At 38.3% G+C, this 14131-nt stretch overlaps 1 protein-coding gene across 3 annotated transcripts in view; it reads right to left on the bottom strand.

Moving 5' to 3' along the window:
• Positions 1 to 6167, bottom strand: part of STAT4 (signal transducer and activator of transcription 4) — a 123993-nt gene extending 117826 nt beyond the window's left edge. For 2 of the 3 annotated variants that reach the window (XM_011936426.1, XM_011936428.1), the window contains exons 1-3: positions 5328 to 6167; positions 2478 to 2606; positions 1008 to 1152 (exon numbers count right to left, since the gene is read on the bottom strand). In XM_011936426.1, the coding sequence (XP_011791816.1) occupies positions 1008 to 1152; positions 2478 to 2605 (273 nt within the window). In that variant the 5' untranslated portion in view covers position 2606; positions 5328 to 6167. The remainder of the gene's footprint in view (positions 1 to 1007; positions 1153 to 2477; positions 2607 to 5327) is intronic. The other variant, XM_011936427.1, reaches the window with a different exon arrangement.
• Between the last annotated feature and the right edge of the window lie 7964 nt (positions 6168 to 14131).

Genomic DNA, 14131 nt, shown 5'->3' with positions numbered 1-14131 from the left:
TAGGAAAAACAATATATTTGTCACTCTCACAAATGTTATGCCAAGAACATTTCTGTTACAGTCTAGCTAAAATGTTCTAAAAATGTGCTAATTGTAGGTTTTGGATTCTAAAAATATCTCCATGAAAAATGGCACAAAGCACTTTTTCTGTTATCTAATATGTTGTATACGCACTCAGTAAATATTATAGCAGTCCATGGTCAGGGTTTATTACATTAGCACTCCTGGGTGTAGCTCCATATTAGCCTGCTTTTAATTCTTTAGATCCCTGATTCACTTACTTCAATTCTTTAGATCCCTGATTCACTTACTTCATTTACTCACCCCTTAATCAGTAAACATTGCTTATCTACCACAAGTCCAGACTTATGCTGGGTGCTAGAAATTCAAAGTTGAACACTAAAGTCCTTGCCTCAAGGAACTCATGATACGGGGAGATGTTGAACACATAGAAATAGCAATAATATCTAATATTAATATCGAATATAAATGCCACAGTACTGATGTGTTCTGGTGCTGAGGAAACACACACAGATGGGCTCTGCCTGGCTGAACCAGAGAGTACCAAAGAACACTTTTAAAGGAGAGTGAGATCTGAACCAAATCTGGAAGGATACATTCACTCATGATGCTCCCATTTAGGAATGAGAACAATACTAACTCTAACTTGTTACATAGGAGACAAAGGCAAGGGAGGGCTGCTGGAGAGCCATGAAGCTGTACTGTTGAACTGGATCATAGCTAGTAAACAAGACACATGCAAGTCCCACATGCAACACACTTGTAATGTATTTTATACACTACATTTTTAGTGTATTTTACTTTCAACATTTCATGAAAAAATATTGGGTAATAAAATTGAGCAAAAAATTTGTAAGTGGTAAGATAACTCAATTTTTTTCCCCTGAATTTCATTTGAAAATAATATAAGGGTACATATTTAATTTTTTAACTGAATTTAAGACTCATATATCCAAATATTTTCGAAAAGTAGAATGCATTCTCACCTGAAGGACTTTCCGAATTCTTTTTAAATTGTGTATCAAGAGTAGGTTTTTCTCTTTGGAAACACGACCTAACTGTTCATCTAGTTGTATTAACAAGTTTTGAAGAAGGATTGTTGCCATGGTTTCATTGTTAGAAGCCGCCTCCCTAAAAAAAAAATAAAGGATTATTACACAACAGAAAACAACTTGGTAAAATGTCTACTTTTTTACCATACTAATTTTAAAGCAATAAACCTATTACACGGTGATAAGTATTTAGAAGTTTTTAAAAATTAAATTGTAAACATGAAGAGATGCTCAACATCACTAATCATTAGGGAATTTCAAGTCAAAATCAGAGTAAGATACCTCTCCATACCCATTAGGGGGGCTATTATAAAAAGGAAAAAAAAAACAAACAGAAAATAAGTGTTAGTGAGGATACAGGGAAATTGTGCAATGCTGGTGGGAAGGTAGAATGGTCAATCACTGTGGAAAACTGCATGGCAGTTACCCAAAATATTAAACATAAAATTGCCATATGATCCAGCAATTCCACATCTGGGTATACACCCAAAAGAATTAAAAGCAGGGACTCAAACAGATATTTGCATACCAATATTCCTAGCAGAGTTATTAGCAATTGCCAAAAGGTTGAAACAACCCAAATGTCCATTGACAGATAAATTTATAAAACACAATGTGATACATACAAACAATGGAATATTATTGAGCTTCAAAAAGGAAGAAAATTCTGATATGACACCTGTTAAACATGAATGAATTTTGAAAACATTACACTAAGCAAAATAATTCAGTTACAAAAGGACAAATATTGTGTGATTCCAATTATATAAAGTACCTAGAGTAGTCAAATTCACAGAGACATAAAATAGAATGGTGATCGTCAGGGGTTGGTGGTGGAGGACTAGGGAGTTACTGTTTAAAGATTACAGAGTTTCAGTTTGGAAAGCTGAAAAAGTTCTGCAGATGGATGGTGGTGATGGTTGCATAATAATGTGAATATATGTAATGCCACTGAACAGTACACCAAGAACAATCGTAAATTTTATGTCGTGTGTATTTTACCACAATAAAAAAGACGGCCGAATGAAAAAAAAAATTAAATGGTATAAGGTGAATAGAGCTTTGAAGAATCTTACTGAGAAAAAATACTGATTTACATTCAGTCTGTGATACAGAACTGACAATCAATTGATTTGCTTCTTTTTTTAATACATGAAAAATTATTTGGGCTTTTGTTTACAGAGAAACAAAGCACTAGAACCATTAATTTTTCATTTACAATGAATGGAACTAGAAAGGACAATGATTCCCTTTCTTTGGGAAGGCTTTTCAAATTCTTGAGAAAGTTCTCTATCTGAAAAGAATGCATCTACTGAGTCAAAAGTGGACCATAATATAAATTCACAGGGATAGAGCATCAAGCATTTGTGCATCAACTTCTAGGGAAAATATGTTTGATCCTACCAGTCTTGATTTTCAATCCACTGGGCCAACAGATGCCGAATTTCCATGGGAAAGTTGTCATCATAGAATTGATCCACCTGCTCCAAAAACTTGATTTCTAACTGTTGGACTTGATTCCACTGAGACATGCTATAAAAGAAGGGGTAGAATTAGAGTTTTAAAATATTGTTCATAGCCCTATAGTACATATTTTCTTTTTTCCTTAGAATTAGTCAATGTTATGACTGAATTCTAATATATCCAAGGATACAAAAATTTCACTTTTTTTTTTCATAATTCAACCCTAATGAAGGGAGAAGCCTTCTTTCTGCGCCCCTAAAGTACAGCCTTCCTTGCTCTAAAATGAACTCCTGTTCCACCTGCTCCAGGAAGCTTTCACTCCTGCTCCCGCTCCCCCAAACAGCCCACATCCTGCCCACAGCTATCTACGTGAATTTCTATTACCAACAAGCTCTTTCCCTATCTCTTGTCCCCTCTACACTTAGACTTGGAGCAACTTGAAGGGAAATGTATTTGACATTTGCTACACCTCCTAAAACCCTCTAAGACTTTATATGCGAGGACCAATCCCCCAAAAGGCTTCTTTTATATGAAGTTGCCAAATTTCTGTTTTATTTATTTCAGATTTGTCTGGCTTCTAGAGTCAGCTTTATGTTCCTGACTTCTAATCCAATTATGTCTTAGCTTCATGAAGAATTTTATGTACGCATTTTCGTGGGCTCCAGTTTTTTTAATTAAAAATATTTCTGAACCAGTGAATGTGTTTTATTTCTCTCTGTGAGGATCCACTATGGGTGGGCAGAGCTCTTAAAGGATGTAGTCTTTTTGTCTCTGAGAAACATCTGATAGTGGTTAAACCCTCAAATTACTTAAGGAGTAAGAAACCACACTTGATACCTATTTGGCAGCCATCATAAAACAAAAGTACGCATTTCCCCCTTGTAACCCCACTCTGGCCAATTTAGAAGCTGTAGAAGTATTTCCTAACTTAGGAAAATTAGTATGACGCTGCCTGCTTGAAATTACAGCATTTCATGTTTTCCAAAGTCAAAATTTTGATTATTTTGTCAGCAATTCTAAGTCAAATAAAAACACCAAACCCCCTTTTACGTGATTAATCGCCATAACATTTCAACACATTTCATAGATAGGCTAGGGTTTCCTTTTGCCTATAGAACACCAGGGTAACTTCATATATTTCATATACATATTCTTCAGATTTCAAATGGAATCATTTTGAGCACCTTTTCCCTGAGCTCCTGAAAAATGACTTAAAATTTATAGAAAAACATGTTGCCAATGTTTTGCTAAAGAGAAAGCAAGTGGGAAAAGAGGTAATGTTTTATTTGCATATCACTTTATATTTATGAAAACCTTTACACTTTACAATTCTAGCATATTGTAAATGCTCAATCAATGCTTGTTAAATGAAGAATGAGTGGCACTCCTGACATTGCTATGAATAGAGTAGGTGGATATAAGTAGTATGTCAACTTTAAAAAGGAAAAACTTGAAGATCAAATAGGCGAAATGACGCCTGCCTAATGTGTGAGGCTTCTAAGGGGCAATCTGAGGTTTCCTGAGCCTGAACTATTTGTCTTTCCAGATATGGGAGAGAGACATATATATTCCACACAAAATTGGAACATTTGTTCCCATGCTACTATCAACATTGTCCTATCTATCAATTTATTTTAATGACAACAGAGAACAGGAGTTGAAAATAGCATTACAATTTTTGATCATACTGTTGTTAAACCCCTGCTATGATCTGGATGAAAACGTATTTTCTGACTAAAACTTACACGTAGATGAGAGGAATAAGTTCTAGTGCTGTAACACTAGGATGAATATGGTTAACAGTGACTTAGTGTATATTTTCAAAAAGCTAAGAGGACTTTGAATGTCCACAACACAAAGTAATGATAAATGTTTGAGGTGATGGATATGCTGTTTATCCTTTGATCATAATACATTGTTTATATTTATTGAAATATCACTCTATATTCCATAAATATTTACAATTGTGTGTCAAATAAAAATAAAAGGAAAATTTTAAAAAATAAAAATAAACACCGAAAAAAAATCACTCCTAAGATCTGAGTCTTTCGGAGAGCTGAATTCAAAGCTGAAAAAAGGAAGAAGGAGGAATACATATTCCTAGGACATTTTCTACTGCAGCCTCTGAGAACGCCTTTAGACATCCTTCAGCAGGTTTCTTTGCTTTCACTGTCTAGGGACTACTTTCTCGTGAAAACTGTGTATGTTGCTTCTGAAAACTGAGTGCCTGTCTGTTCTTTTTGCATGCAGTTCCTAGAAGAACCCACTAAAGGGGCATTTTGTCCCACTGTCTGTGAGCTGGTGGTGCCGCTTTGGCTCTGTGGCCTGTAGCTTGCAAAAGGAGATGACCTGCCCTAAAATGTCACTCGCGCCCATCAAAGCCACAGTCACCGGCTGCCGTAGCTGCGAGCTTTTTTCTGAAACCCAGGTAGCTAATCTAATGTCAGACATCACAGCTCTAGAGAAGCTGGCTAAGAAAGTGAAGAGGGGCTCACTTTCAGCCTCCGCGAGGACACACCTCCGCAGCCGCCGCAGCTCCCCGGCCCTGGCTGGGAGATTCGCCCGGGCACAGTGGTGCGGGCCTGCGGGGCGGTTTCCGCGGAGAGCCCGTACCAGGGCGCATCTGTGGGTCGTGGAGTCGGGCGCTTCCTTCTATAATAACCCTCCCCAGGCAGGTTAAAATGAAGCAACAGTTAAAACGCCAAGGGAAAGCAAAACTTCAGAGCACCCTGCATAATAAGCGTGTCCTCCTCGCGAGAGGGAGCGAGAAGGTGTGGTCTGGCCACTTACCTAGCGCTCTCTCAGCACAGGTCCCAGGCGGTGCTCAAGTCCAAAGTCAGAAGCGCCCCTCGCAGTCCCTAGGAGAAGGCCGCTGACGCCATCGTCAGAAGGGGATTTGCATTTCTCCTCCCACTTGAGGCTTTCCTGTGCGTCAGTGTTCGAGTCTCTGGGACTTTACTTGGGTCAGTTCCCACCCACTCTTTATTCTAGAAATGCTAACACGCTGAAACTGGAGCCCCTTCATCGGGCGTCCTCTTCCCTCTTATCCTTCCCAGCCGCTCCCGCAACTGCAGGTGGCTCAGGAGTGCCAGGAGAAAGGGGAGGGGCGGGGTGCACATCTTCTTCAGTGGTTTCCTTAGACAGTCCGAGATCCGCTGCAAAGTTACTTACCTGGAACTCAGTTCTTCAGCTTCCTCTCTCCCTAATATAAGACTCCACTCAGCCTGGTGAGCCACCCCTGGGCTGGAAGGGGTGGGTAGCCAGGATTAAAACACCAAACTCGTAGACCTTACTGGGCTCCAATTCCAGCGGGGCCCGCCCACTCTGAGAAGGGTGACCTGACCCAGAGGTTTGGGCCAACTCCTGGGTAGGCCACCAGTGCCTGCCCTTCCTGGCCCAGCCTCCTCCTACTCTCCCTGAGTGGCCTTGCCCCTGGTTGTTGCGGTGCGTTCTTCTCCCTTTGTGACATCAGCCTGTTCTAGAATCACAGAGTTGGAGGAAGTCTTCGTCCCATCTAATGCTAAATCCTCTTTCATATCTGAAGAGACCCAGTGAGATGACCAAGATGACTCAGTAAGTTAGCCATGGAGCCCGATAAGAGCCCAGGTGTTTCCCTTCCCACCTCAGTGGTCTTTTAATTTCATCTCCTTGGAGTTAGTTCTTAACTCCTTGATTCACAGTAGGGGCCCTATAAACGTTCAATAAAATAAAGACAAGTGCAGGCGTGGTGGCTCACACCTGTAATCCTGGCACTTTGGGAGGCCGAGATGGGAGGACTTCTTGAGCCCAGGAGTTTGAGACCAACCCAGGCAACACAGTAAAACCCCACTGTGTGTTAAAAAATCAATAAAAATGTTTAAAAAAGTAAAATTAATAAAATAAAGGCAAAAATAAAGGCAGACAGACGGAAAGAAAGGTAGAAAGTGTCACTCAATTTGATTATACACATGCTTAGAGCAATATACCAAGGTAAAACGCCTGCCTCCCTCTCCCCTGACCAGTATCACACAGGTACACTCTCTGGATTCTTCTCTTCCAGGTGACATTATTATCATGTGCTTAAACTTACAACCCACCCCCAAACAGGTCAATCAACCCAAAGTCACACTTTCCATATCACTCTAAATTTCCTGGTTAAGTAGGCCTGGTCCCCACTGCTTGTTCAGTGGACAGTTTCCAGGAATTTATGCTGCTCTGACCCTACATGAGAAAGTGCCAATTTCAGGCTAGTCCATAAGCTACTAAGCAAAGTCTGATTTTCTTCGGGGGAAGCTGTCACTGCCTATAGGAAAAAAATCCAAATTCTTGGCACTTTAAGTTCTGTACGGTTTGGTCCCGACCTACCCAGGAAACTTTTCTCTCCTATAAGAGCCCACAATATGACCCAAAACAGTCACCTCAGCTACCAAGATTAACCTCATTTTTCACTACCGATGCTTTCTTCAACTGGATATTCCTTCCTGAGCCTACCTACTTAGTGAAATCCTATAGTTCTCAGTGAAGACTTCCCGATGACCCGAACCCACAGCAATGTTTCCCTGCTCCAAACTCTTGTCATACTTCCTGTCCAAACCAGCGCTCTCCAAGAGAAATAAAACGCAAGCCACATATGTACTTGCAAATTTTCTCATAGCCACATTAAAAAGGAAAAAAGCACAGGTAAAATTAATTTTAATATTGTAAATAACCCGGTATATACAAGAATCTTAACATTTTGGCATCTAATCAACATAAACAATTATTAATAAGATACTTTGCATTCTTTATTTCATACTCAATCTCTGAAGTCTGCTGTGTATTTAGCTCTTACAGGGCATGTCAGTTAGGACTAGCCACATTCCAAGCCACATGTGGCTAGTGGCTGCCATGTTGGACAGTGCACATTTAGACCACTTATTCAGCACTTTTCACTTCCTGCCTCATAGTGTTAGTCACACTGGTTTTACATGTCCTTATCATTATCATATTCAATTGTTGAGTGCCGTCTGTACAAAACAGAGTTTGTTCTCTTCTTCCTTTTCAGGGCCTTACCTTGGGGCTCCGACAGCAGTTCCTAAACTGTTTGTTCTCAAGATGCCGTTATTCTCTTAAAAATTGTTGACAAACCCAAGGAATGTTTGTGTATTACTGTTCTGGATGAAATTTTTATTTACTGTGTTAAAACTTAAATCTGAGAAAAAATGAAAATCTGTATTTAATTTATTCCTTTAAAATGACAATAATAAACCCACTATGTGTTAAACATGTTTTAGGAAAAACAAATATATCTTCCAGCACAAAAAACTTAATGAGAAAAGTGGCATTTTAGAAATCTCTTTAATGTCTGGTTTGAGAGAAGACAGCTGGATTCTCATATCTGTTTCTGCACTTAATCTGCTGCAAAGTATTATTCTGGTTGACATATTTGAAGAAAGTATGGACTCACACATTTATGTAGTTGGAAAAGGGGAGTATTATAATGACCTTTTCAAATAATTATTCTTCTTTGATATCACATCAAAACTTAACGAGTGGTAGTTTCTGAAGGGCTAGTTGCATTGTGAAATCTGAAATCTTATCAATATACTTTATGTATACTGTTACATTCAAATATTTTGTTGTATATATTTTGAATATTACCCACAAATTATTTTGCAATGTCAGACACTGGTCATTTGAAAAACATTAGTCCACTGAAGTATGCAGATTTTCTAAATGCTGACATATTTCATCATACAATATTCAGAAATTCAAGTCATATCAATGTTGATCTCATCATGTAAAGTAGTTTAAATACTGGGAAGCAGTCAAGCTCATGATGATGGATACAAGCTCTCCAAATTCTAATTTTTGAGAGCCTGAAAGCTCAGTTTTATTATTGGCAACAGATACTGCCAGTTGTTTTTCTTGAAGTGACAGGCTCATCTTGGCAACTCAAACAATCACGCAAGTGCTCTTCCTTGAGATGATCACCATCCTTTAATATGTGCCTTTTCCATTTCATCACAAAGAATATTAAAAAGACATGTACTTAAGGTCTGAGATTTAATAAAATTAAGAATTTTTACTGCTTCATCAAAAACATTCTTAAGTCAAACTGGCATTTTAAAATTTTTATTGTAAGTGTATGGTGGTGAAAGATACAACTGCTAGTATAATTTGGCACCACTTCCTTGCCGTATTAGTATTATTATAAAAATAGTTTAACCTTGCAGATGCCCTAAAAAGATCTCGGGAGCCACTCCCAGGGATCTCCATGTTAACACTTAAAGAACCATTGCTCTTTTTGCCATATGCTGCCAACTGTGGCTTGTTTAGCCAGAGATGTCCATCTTCAGGGACTTGCCCAAATGCACACTTTTTTCTTAGTTAAAGCTTCTGCCTTGAACCTCTGTGTTCCTTCTCTATTTCATGAGTGGAGCAAGACATCTAAGAAAGGGCACTTCTATGTCCAATTTTTTTCTCTTTTTTAGGATCAAAACTAAATAAGCAGGTCCTCAGTTTCTTGGCCCTACACTGGCCCTGGCCTCATCAGTCCCTCAGAGACAAAGACCAAAAAAAAAAAAAAAAAAGAAATTCGAAGTAAAATGAAGAACAAACCAAATGGTAAAATGAAACCCCTGTAAGGTTTTCCAAATTCAAAGGCCCCCACAGATTCCTGTCTCCCTTCTAAAACAGCCACTCAGTTGCCCTGGTGATAAGTCCTATATCTCATTTTTTTGCTGCATCATCCTAAGAAGAAAATCCCAGATTAAAGACTTTCTGAAAAGTAGATTCTAGTTCTGGTGTGTCAATTTCTAGCGGTACAAAGTTGTATAAGTTATCTAACTTCTCTAACCCCAAAACTCCCTGTCTATAAAAGTGGAGATATTATATCCCACCTGAAATTACTGGGAAGAGTCAAAGATATAATGTAAGAAATGGGATCAGGTTAAATGCTGAATCAATAGCTGTTAATAATAGAATAATAAACAAGTTATGGGTAACTTTGGCAGTCACCAGGTTAACCCTCCAACTTCTCTGCTACCTTCCTGTACAGAGCGGAAAATGGAGATAAAGAGAGGCTGGGTGGGATAGGCAGGTTGACAGTCGTAAATAGAAGACAGGGTAGATTCAAAATCAGTTCTGACTGTGCTTTTCCCACTCTGCCCAGTGGAGCTGCTTTTGTGGGAAACAGAGAGAGGAAGAGAGAGGATATCACTCTTGCTGCTGTAAGAGAAGTAAACCAGCTCCACCTTCTCCCAATTTTTGTACAAAAAATATAAACATTTGCTGGTTTCAGTTTTGTGGTATCACCATACTTCTCCTCTCCTCTCTTAAGTGTCCTGAGGAACTGGGGTGAGCTGGAGTTGGAGGTTGGACAGACAATATGCACACACAGAAAGATGCGTTGAGTTCCCTGGTTGCATATGTTAGTGCCGCATGAGTGGGACAGCAAGGATTATTGGGATAAGATGGCCTGGTGCGAATCTCATCAACTCATCTATGTGCAGGTTGCTCTAGCTCTATCAGAACAGGAACATTGTCTTGTAAAAGGGCTTAATATCAATCTTGTTAATTTTCTGAAGTCCAGTTCCCAATGACTCTGCTCCCTCTACTGCCATCTCAGAAGCGTTGCAATTTACAAATCATATTCATATACCTCCAAGCCAGACATAGTGCCAAGAACTTCACATGCATTGTTTTAGTTAATCCTCATAGCACTCCACAGGATTAAATATCAAGATTTTCTCCAGTTGGCAGATAAGGGGACAGAGGTTTAGTGAGCTTTAGTGAGGCTAATCAGAGGTAAGGACAGATTTGGGATTCAAACGCAGGACTGTCTGACTCAGAAACAATGCCCATAACCATTCTGCATTACTAAAACTCTTATCTGCTCTTATGAGAAAAGCAATAACTTGCTCAGAGAGCTATAGAGGAAATAAGTTCGATGACTTAAACATGAATTCCAAAAAAGAGAGGATCAGTGCATGGTTCAATCTTTTGACTTCCCTGGGCCACATTGTAAGAATTGTCTTGGGCCACACATAAAATACACTAAAGGTAACAATAGCTGATGAGCTTTAAAACAATCTCATAACGTTTTTGTGTTGGGCTGCACTCAAAGTCGTCCCGGGCCATATGCAGCCCATGGGCTGGAAACACTTTGTCTACAGTTTTCTTTTCTTGTAATGTCTTCTGGAAGCTTGGGTAGAATTGGTATTATTTCTTCCTTAAATGTTTGAAAAAAATCACCAGTGAAGTAATCTCTGAATGGAGTTTTTTGGCGGGAAATTTTTAAACTACAAATTCAACTTATTAGATCTAGGACTACTTGGGTTACCTATTTTCTCTTGAGTGAGCTTTGCCGGTTTGTGTCTTTCAAAGTATTTATATATTTCATCTAGGCTGTTATTAGAGACATAAAGTTGTTTATAATATTCCCTTTTAGCAAGTTATTCTTTTAATTCCCTTTTATTCCAGTTATTCTTTTAATAGCTAGAAAATCTGTAATAATCTCACCTCTCTCAATTCTGATATTGGTAGTCTGTGTCTTCCTTTTTTTCTCCCAGGATAGTTTTACTAAAAGTTTATCAATTTTATTTATATTCTCAAAGAACAAACTTTTGGTTTCATGGATTTTTTCTATTGTGTTTCTGCCTTCTGTTTCATTGATTTCTACTCTTCATTTTCTTTTATTTACTTCTGTTTCAGTTTGCTTTTCTTTCATATATATATATATATATATTTTTTTTTTTTTTTTTTGAGATAGAGTCTTGCATTGTCACCCAGGCTGGAGTGCAGTGGCACAATCTTGGCTCACTGCAACCACCGCCTCCCAGTTTCAAGTGATTCTCCTGCCTCAGCCTCCTAAGTAGCTGGGATTACAGGCACGTACCACCATGCCCAGTTAATTTTTGCATTTTTAGTAGAGACCAGGTTTCACCATGTTGGCCAGGCTGGTCTCAAATGCCTGACTTTGTGATCCGCCTGCCTTAGCCTCCCAAAATGCTGAGATTACAGGTCTTATATATTTTAAGGCAGAAACTTAGGTCATTGATTGGATCTTTCTTCTTTCCTGATATAAGCATCTATATATTTCTTCCTTTCCATTGCTTAAGCTATATCAAACAAATTTTGATATGTTGTATTTTAATTTTCATTTATTCTACTTAAAATTTCCCTTGTGATTTCTTCTTTGATTTATGATGTTTGGGTTTTAATTAATTAATTAATTAGCATTGTGACTTTTGCTTTCCAAACATATGGATCATTTTCCAATATTTTTCTCATATCCATTTTTAATTTAATTCCATTGTGGTTAGATAACATACTTTTTTGTTATTTGAATTATTTAAAATTTATTGAGTCTTGTTCTATGGCTGAGGATATTTTGGTCAATGTTTAGGACACTTAAAAGAATGTGTTCTCTGCTGCTGTTGGGTGAAGAGTTTTTGCAGTCTCAGTGAGGTCAAGTTGGTTGATAGTATTATTCAAGTCTTCTATATCATTCCTGATTTTCTTCCCATTTATTCAATGTATTATCAGAGGAATATTTAAATCTTCAGCTATAATCCTGGATTTGTCTGTCTTCTTTCAGTTCTTTCACATTTCATGTCACGTATTTTGAAGCTCTGCTATTAAGTGCATAAACATTTAGAATTGTTTTGTCCTTTTGATGATTTTCCTTTTACTTTTATGAAATGACCCTTGTTATCCCTGTTAATATTTTTTGCTCTTGACATCTACTTCGTCTTATATTTATATAGCCACAGCAACTTTCTATGATTAGTGTGAGCATGATATATTATTTTCCCAATCTTTTACTTTTTACTTATTTATTTATATTTGAAATGCATTTCTTGTAGGTAGCATATAATTGGGTCTCGCCTTTTTATCCAATTTAACAATTTCTGCTTTCATCATGTATGAAGAGCTTTTTCCACCTGGCTGTTGAAAATATAAATTATGCCTAGCCTTGTGTGAGCTCCAGAAATTTTTCCACTTACTCCTCTTTAGTGATTCCTCCCCACCCCTCATCTTTGAGTAGTTCCTTTGCAAACATGGACTATTCAGTACTTAGCTGAAGAATCAAGGGGAGCCTTTTGCAGTCTTCTTCCTGGTACTCTGCCCTGTAAATTCTGGCCAGGTTGGCCTCACCAAACTCTCAACTCTGCCTCTTCAACTCTGAGAGAATGCCAGGCTCTATTCAAGTTTCCTCTTTCTGTGCTGGAGCTTGGAAACTTTCTCTAGAAAGTAAGCTAGGAGAATAATAAAGATTGCCTCATTTGTTCACTTCTCTTGCACTGCCTCTTTGTCAATTTCTGAAAAATCATTGTTTCACGGTTTGTGTTTGTTTGCTTAGCTGTGTATTTAACATAAGTGGGTAATCCACTATGGAGGGGTTGCCAGATTTAGCAAAAGAAAACAAAATAAGACTGCCAGTTAAATTTGAATGTCAGACCAACAACGAATAGTTTTTTCAGTATATATATGACCCATATTTATAGTATAAGTTTGTTTGAAATTCAAATTTCAGTGGGCTTCCAGAATTTTTATCTGGCAACCCTAATCCCTGTTAATCTATTATGTCCAAAGGAAGAAGTCCCCTGAAACTATTTTAGGTGCTAGAGTTTGTACTTGTTGGAAATCTATTCAATTCAGTATGAAATATTTACTGAGCTCATACATCACAATGAGAATAATTTAGGGTTGAATTGGCAGAGAAGACAAAATAAGCATATGAAATTAATAATGCTCAGTTGAATAGCAATGCTAAATGTAAATGCCACAGGAATTCAGAAGAATGACCACAATGAACTGAAGTAGTCAGAAAAAGCCAGAAGATGAGTTTAATAAAAAAAGTGAAGGATGAAAGAACTGTATTCAGGTATGCAGAACAGTGATGCTCAGCCTGCTTAGAGAAGGTCAGGTCTGGACCCAGTACTAAGACTGGCATCCTTCTATACAGGGAGAAGAATAATCTAAACCAAAGATTTATGGAGGGTCATTACAAACAAGATTAGTTGGCATCAGTGTCTCTGAGAATAGCTGTTTAGTTTGCTCATTATGCAAGAGTGACTGGTTGAAGGGGATGAGTGAGGACTGAAATCTAAACTGTGCTTCAGTTCCCAAGACATAAGTGTTGGTGCAGGGCTGCAGCCAATTGGAGGAAGAAATGATTTTTCTAATTTGAATGTACCTTGTGGGACATCTGAGGCCCTCGTGGGAGCTTCAGTGTCTTCCTTCTGAGTAACTGTGGTATGATGACTCTGTTACTCTGACCCAACTTTTTTAGTGCTAGAGTCACTATGGGGAGAGATGGGTGGAGATGTTAGAAGATACATCATCTCTGAGCTGTGAGCATTCTGTACCGGGCTATTGTGCAGAAGAGGGTGAGAAGGGACAGGATGAAATTTGTTTTATAGTTGGGGGGAACAAAGTAGGTGAAGTGAGATGGAGCTGATAGGGCTTTAGATTAATATGCGATAGAACCCCTCCAAAGTTCAGCACCAGCACTCAGAGGTCTGAATATTAACAGTCTGAAATATTGGTGCCATCCAATAAAGAGTGGCCCCTAAATCAAGCACTGTGAACTCAAAGCCCTCCTGGGACAACCAGATGATGGGGCCTAT

This window comes from Colobus angolensis, unplaced genomic scaffold (genome assembly GCF_000951035.1).
Source record: "Colobus angolensis palliatus isolate OR3802 unplaced genomic scaffold, Cang.pa_1.0 Scaffold153, whole genome shotgun sequence".
Taxonomy (NCBI): domain Eukaryota; kingdom Metazoa; phylum Chordata; class Mammalia; order Primates; family Cercopithecidae; genus Colobus; species Colobus angolensis.
This window is presented reverse-complemented; position numbering and strand designations above follow the sequence as displayed.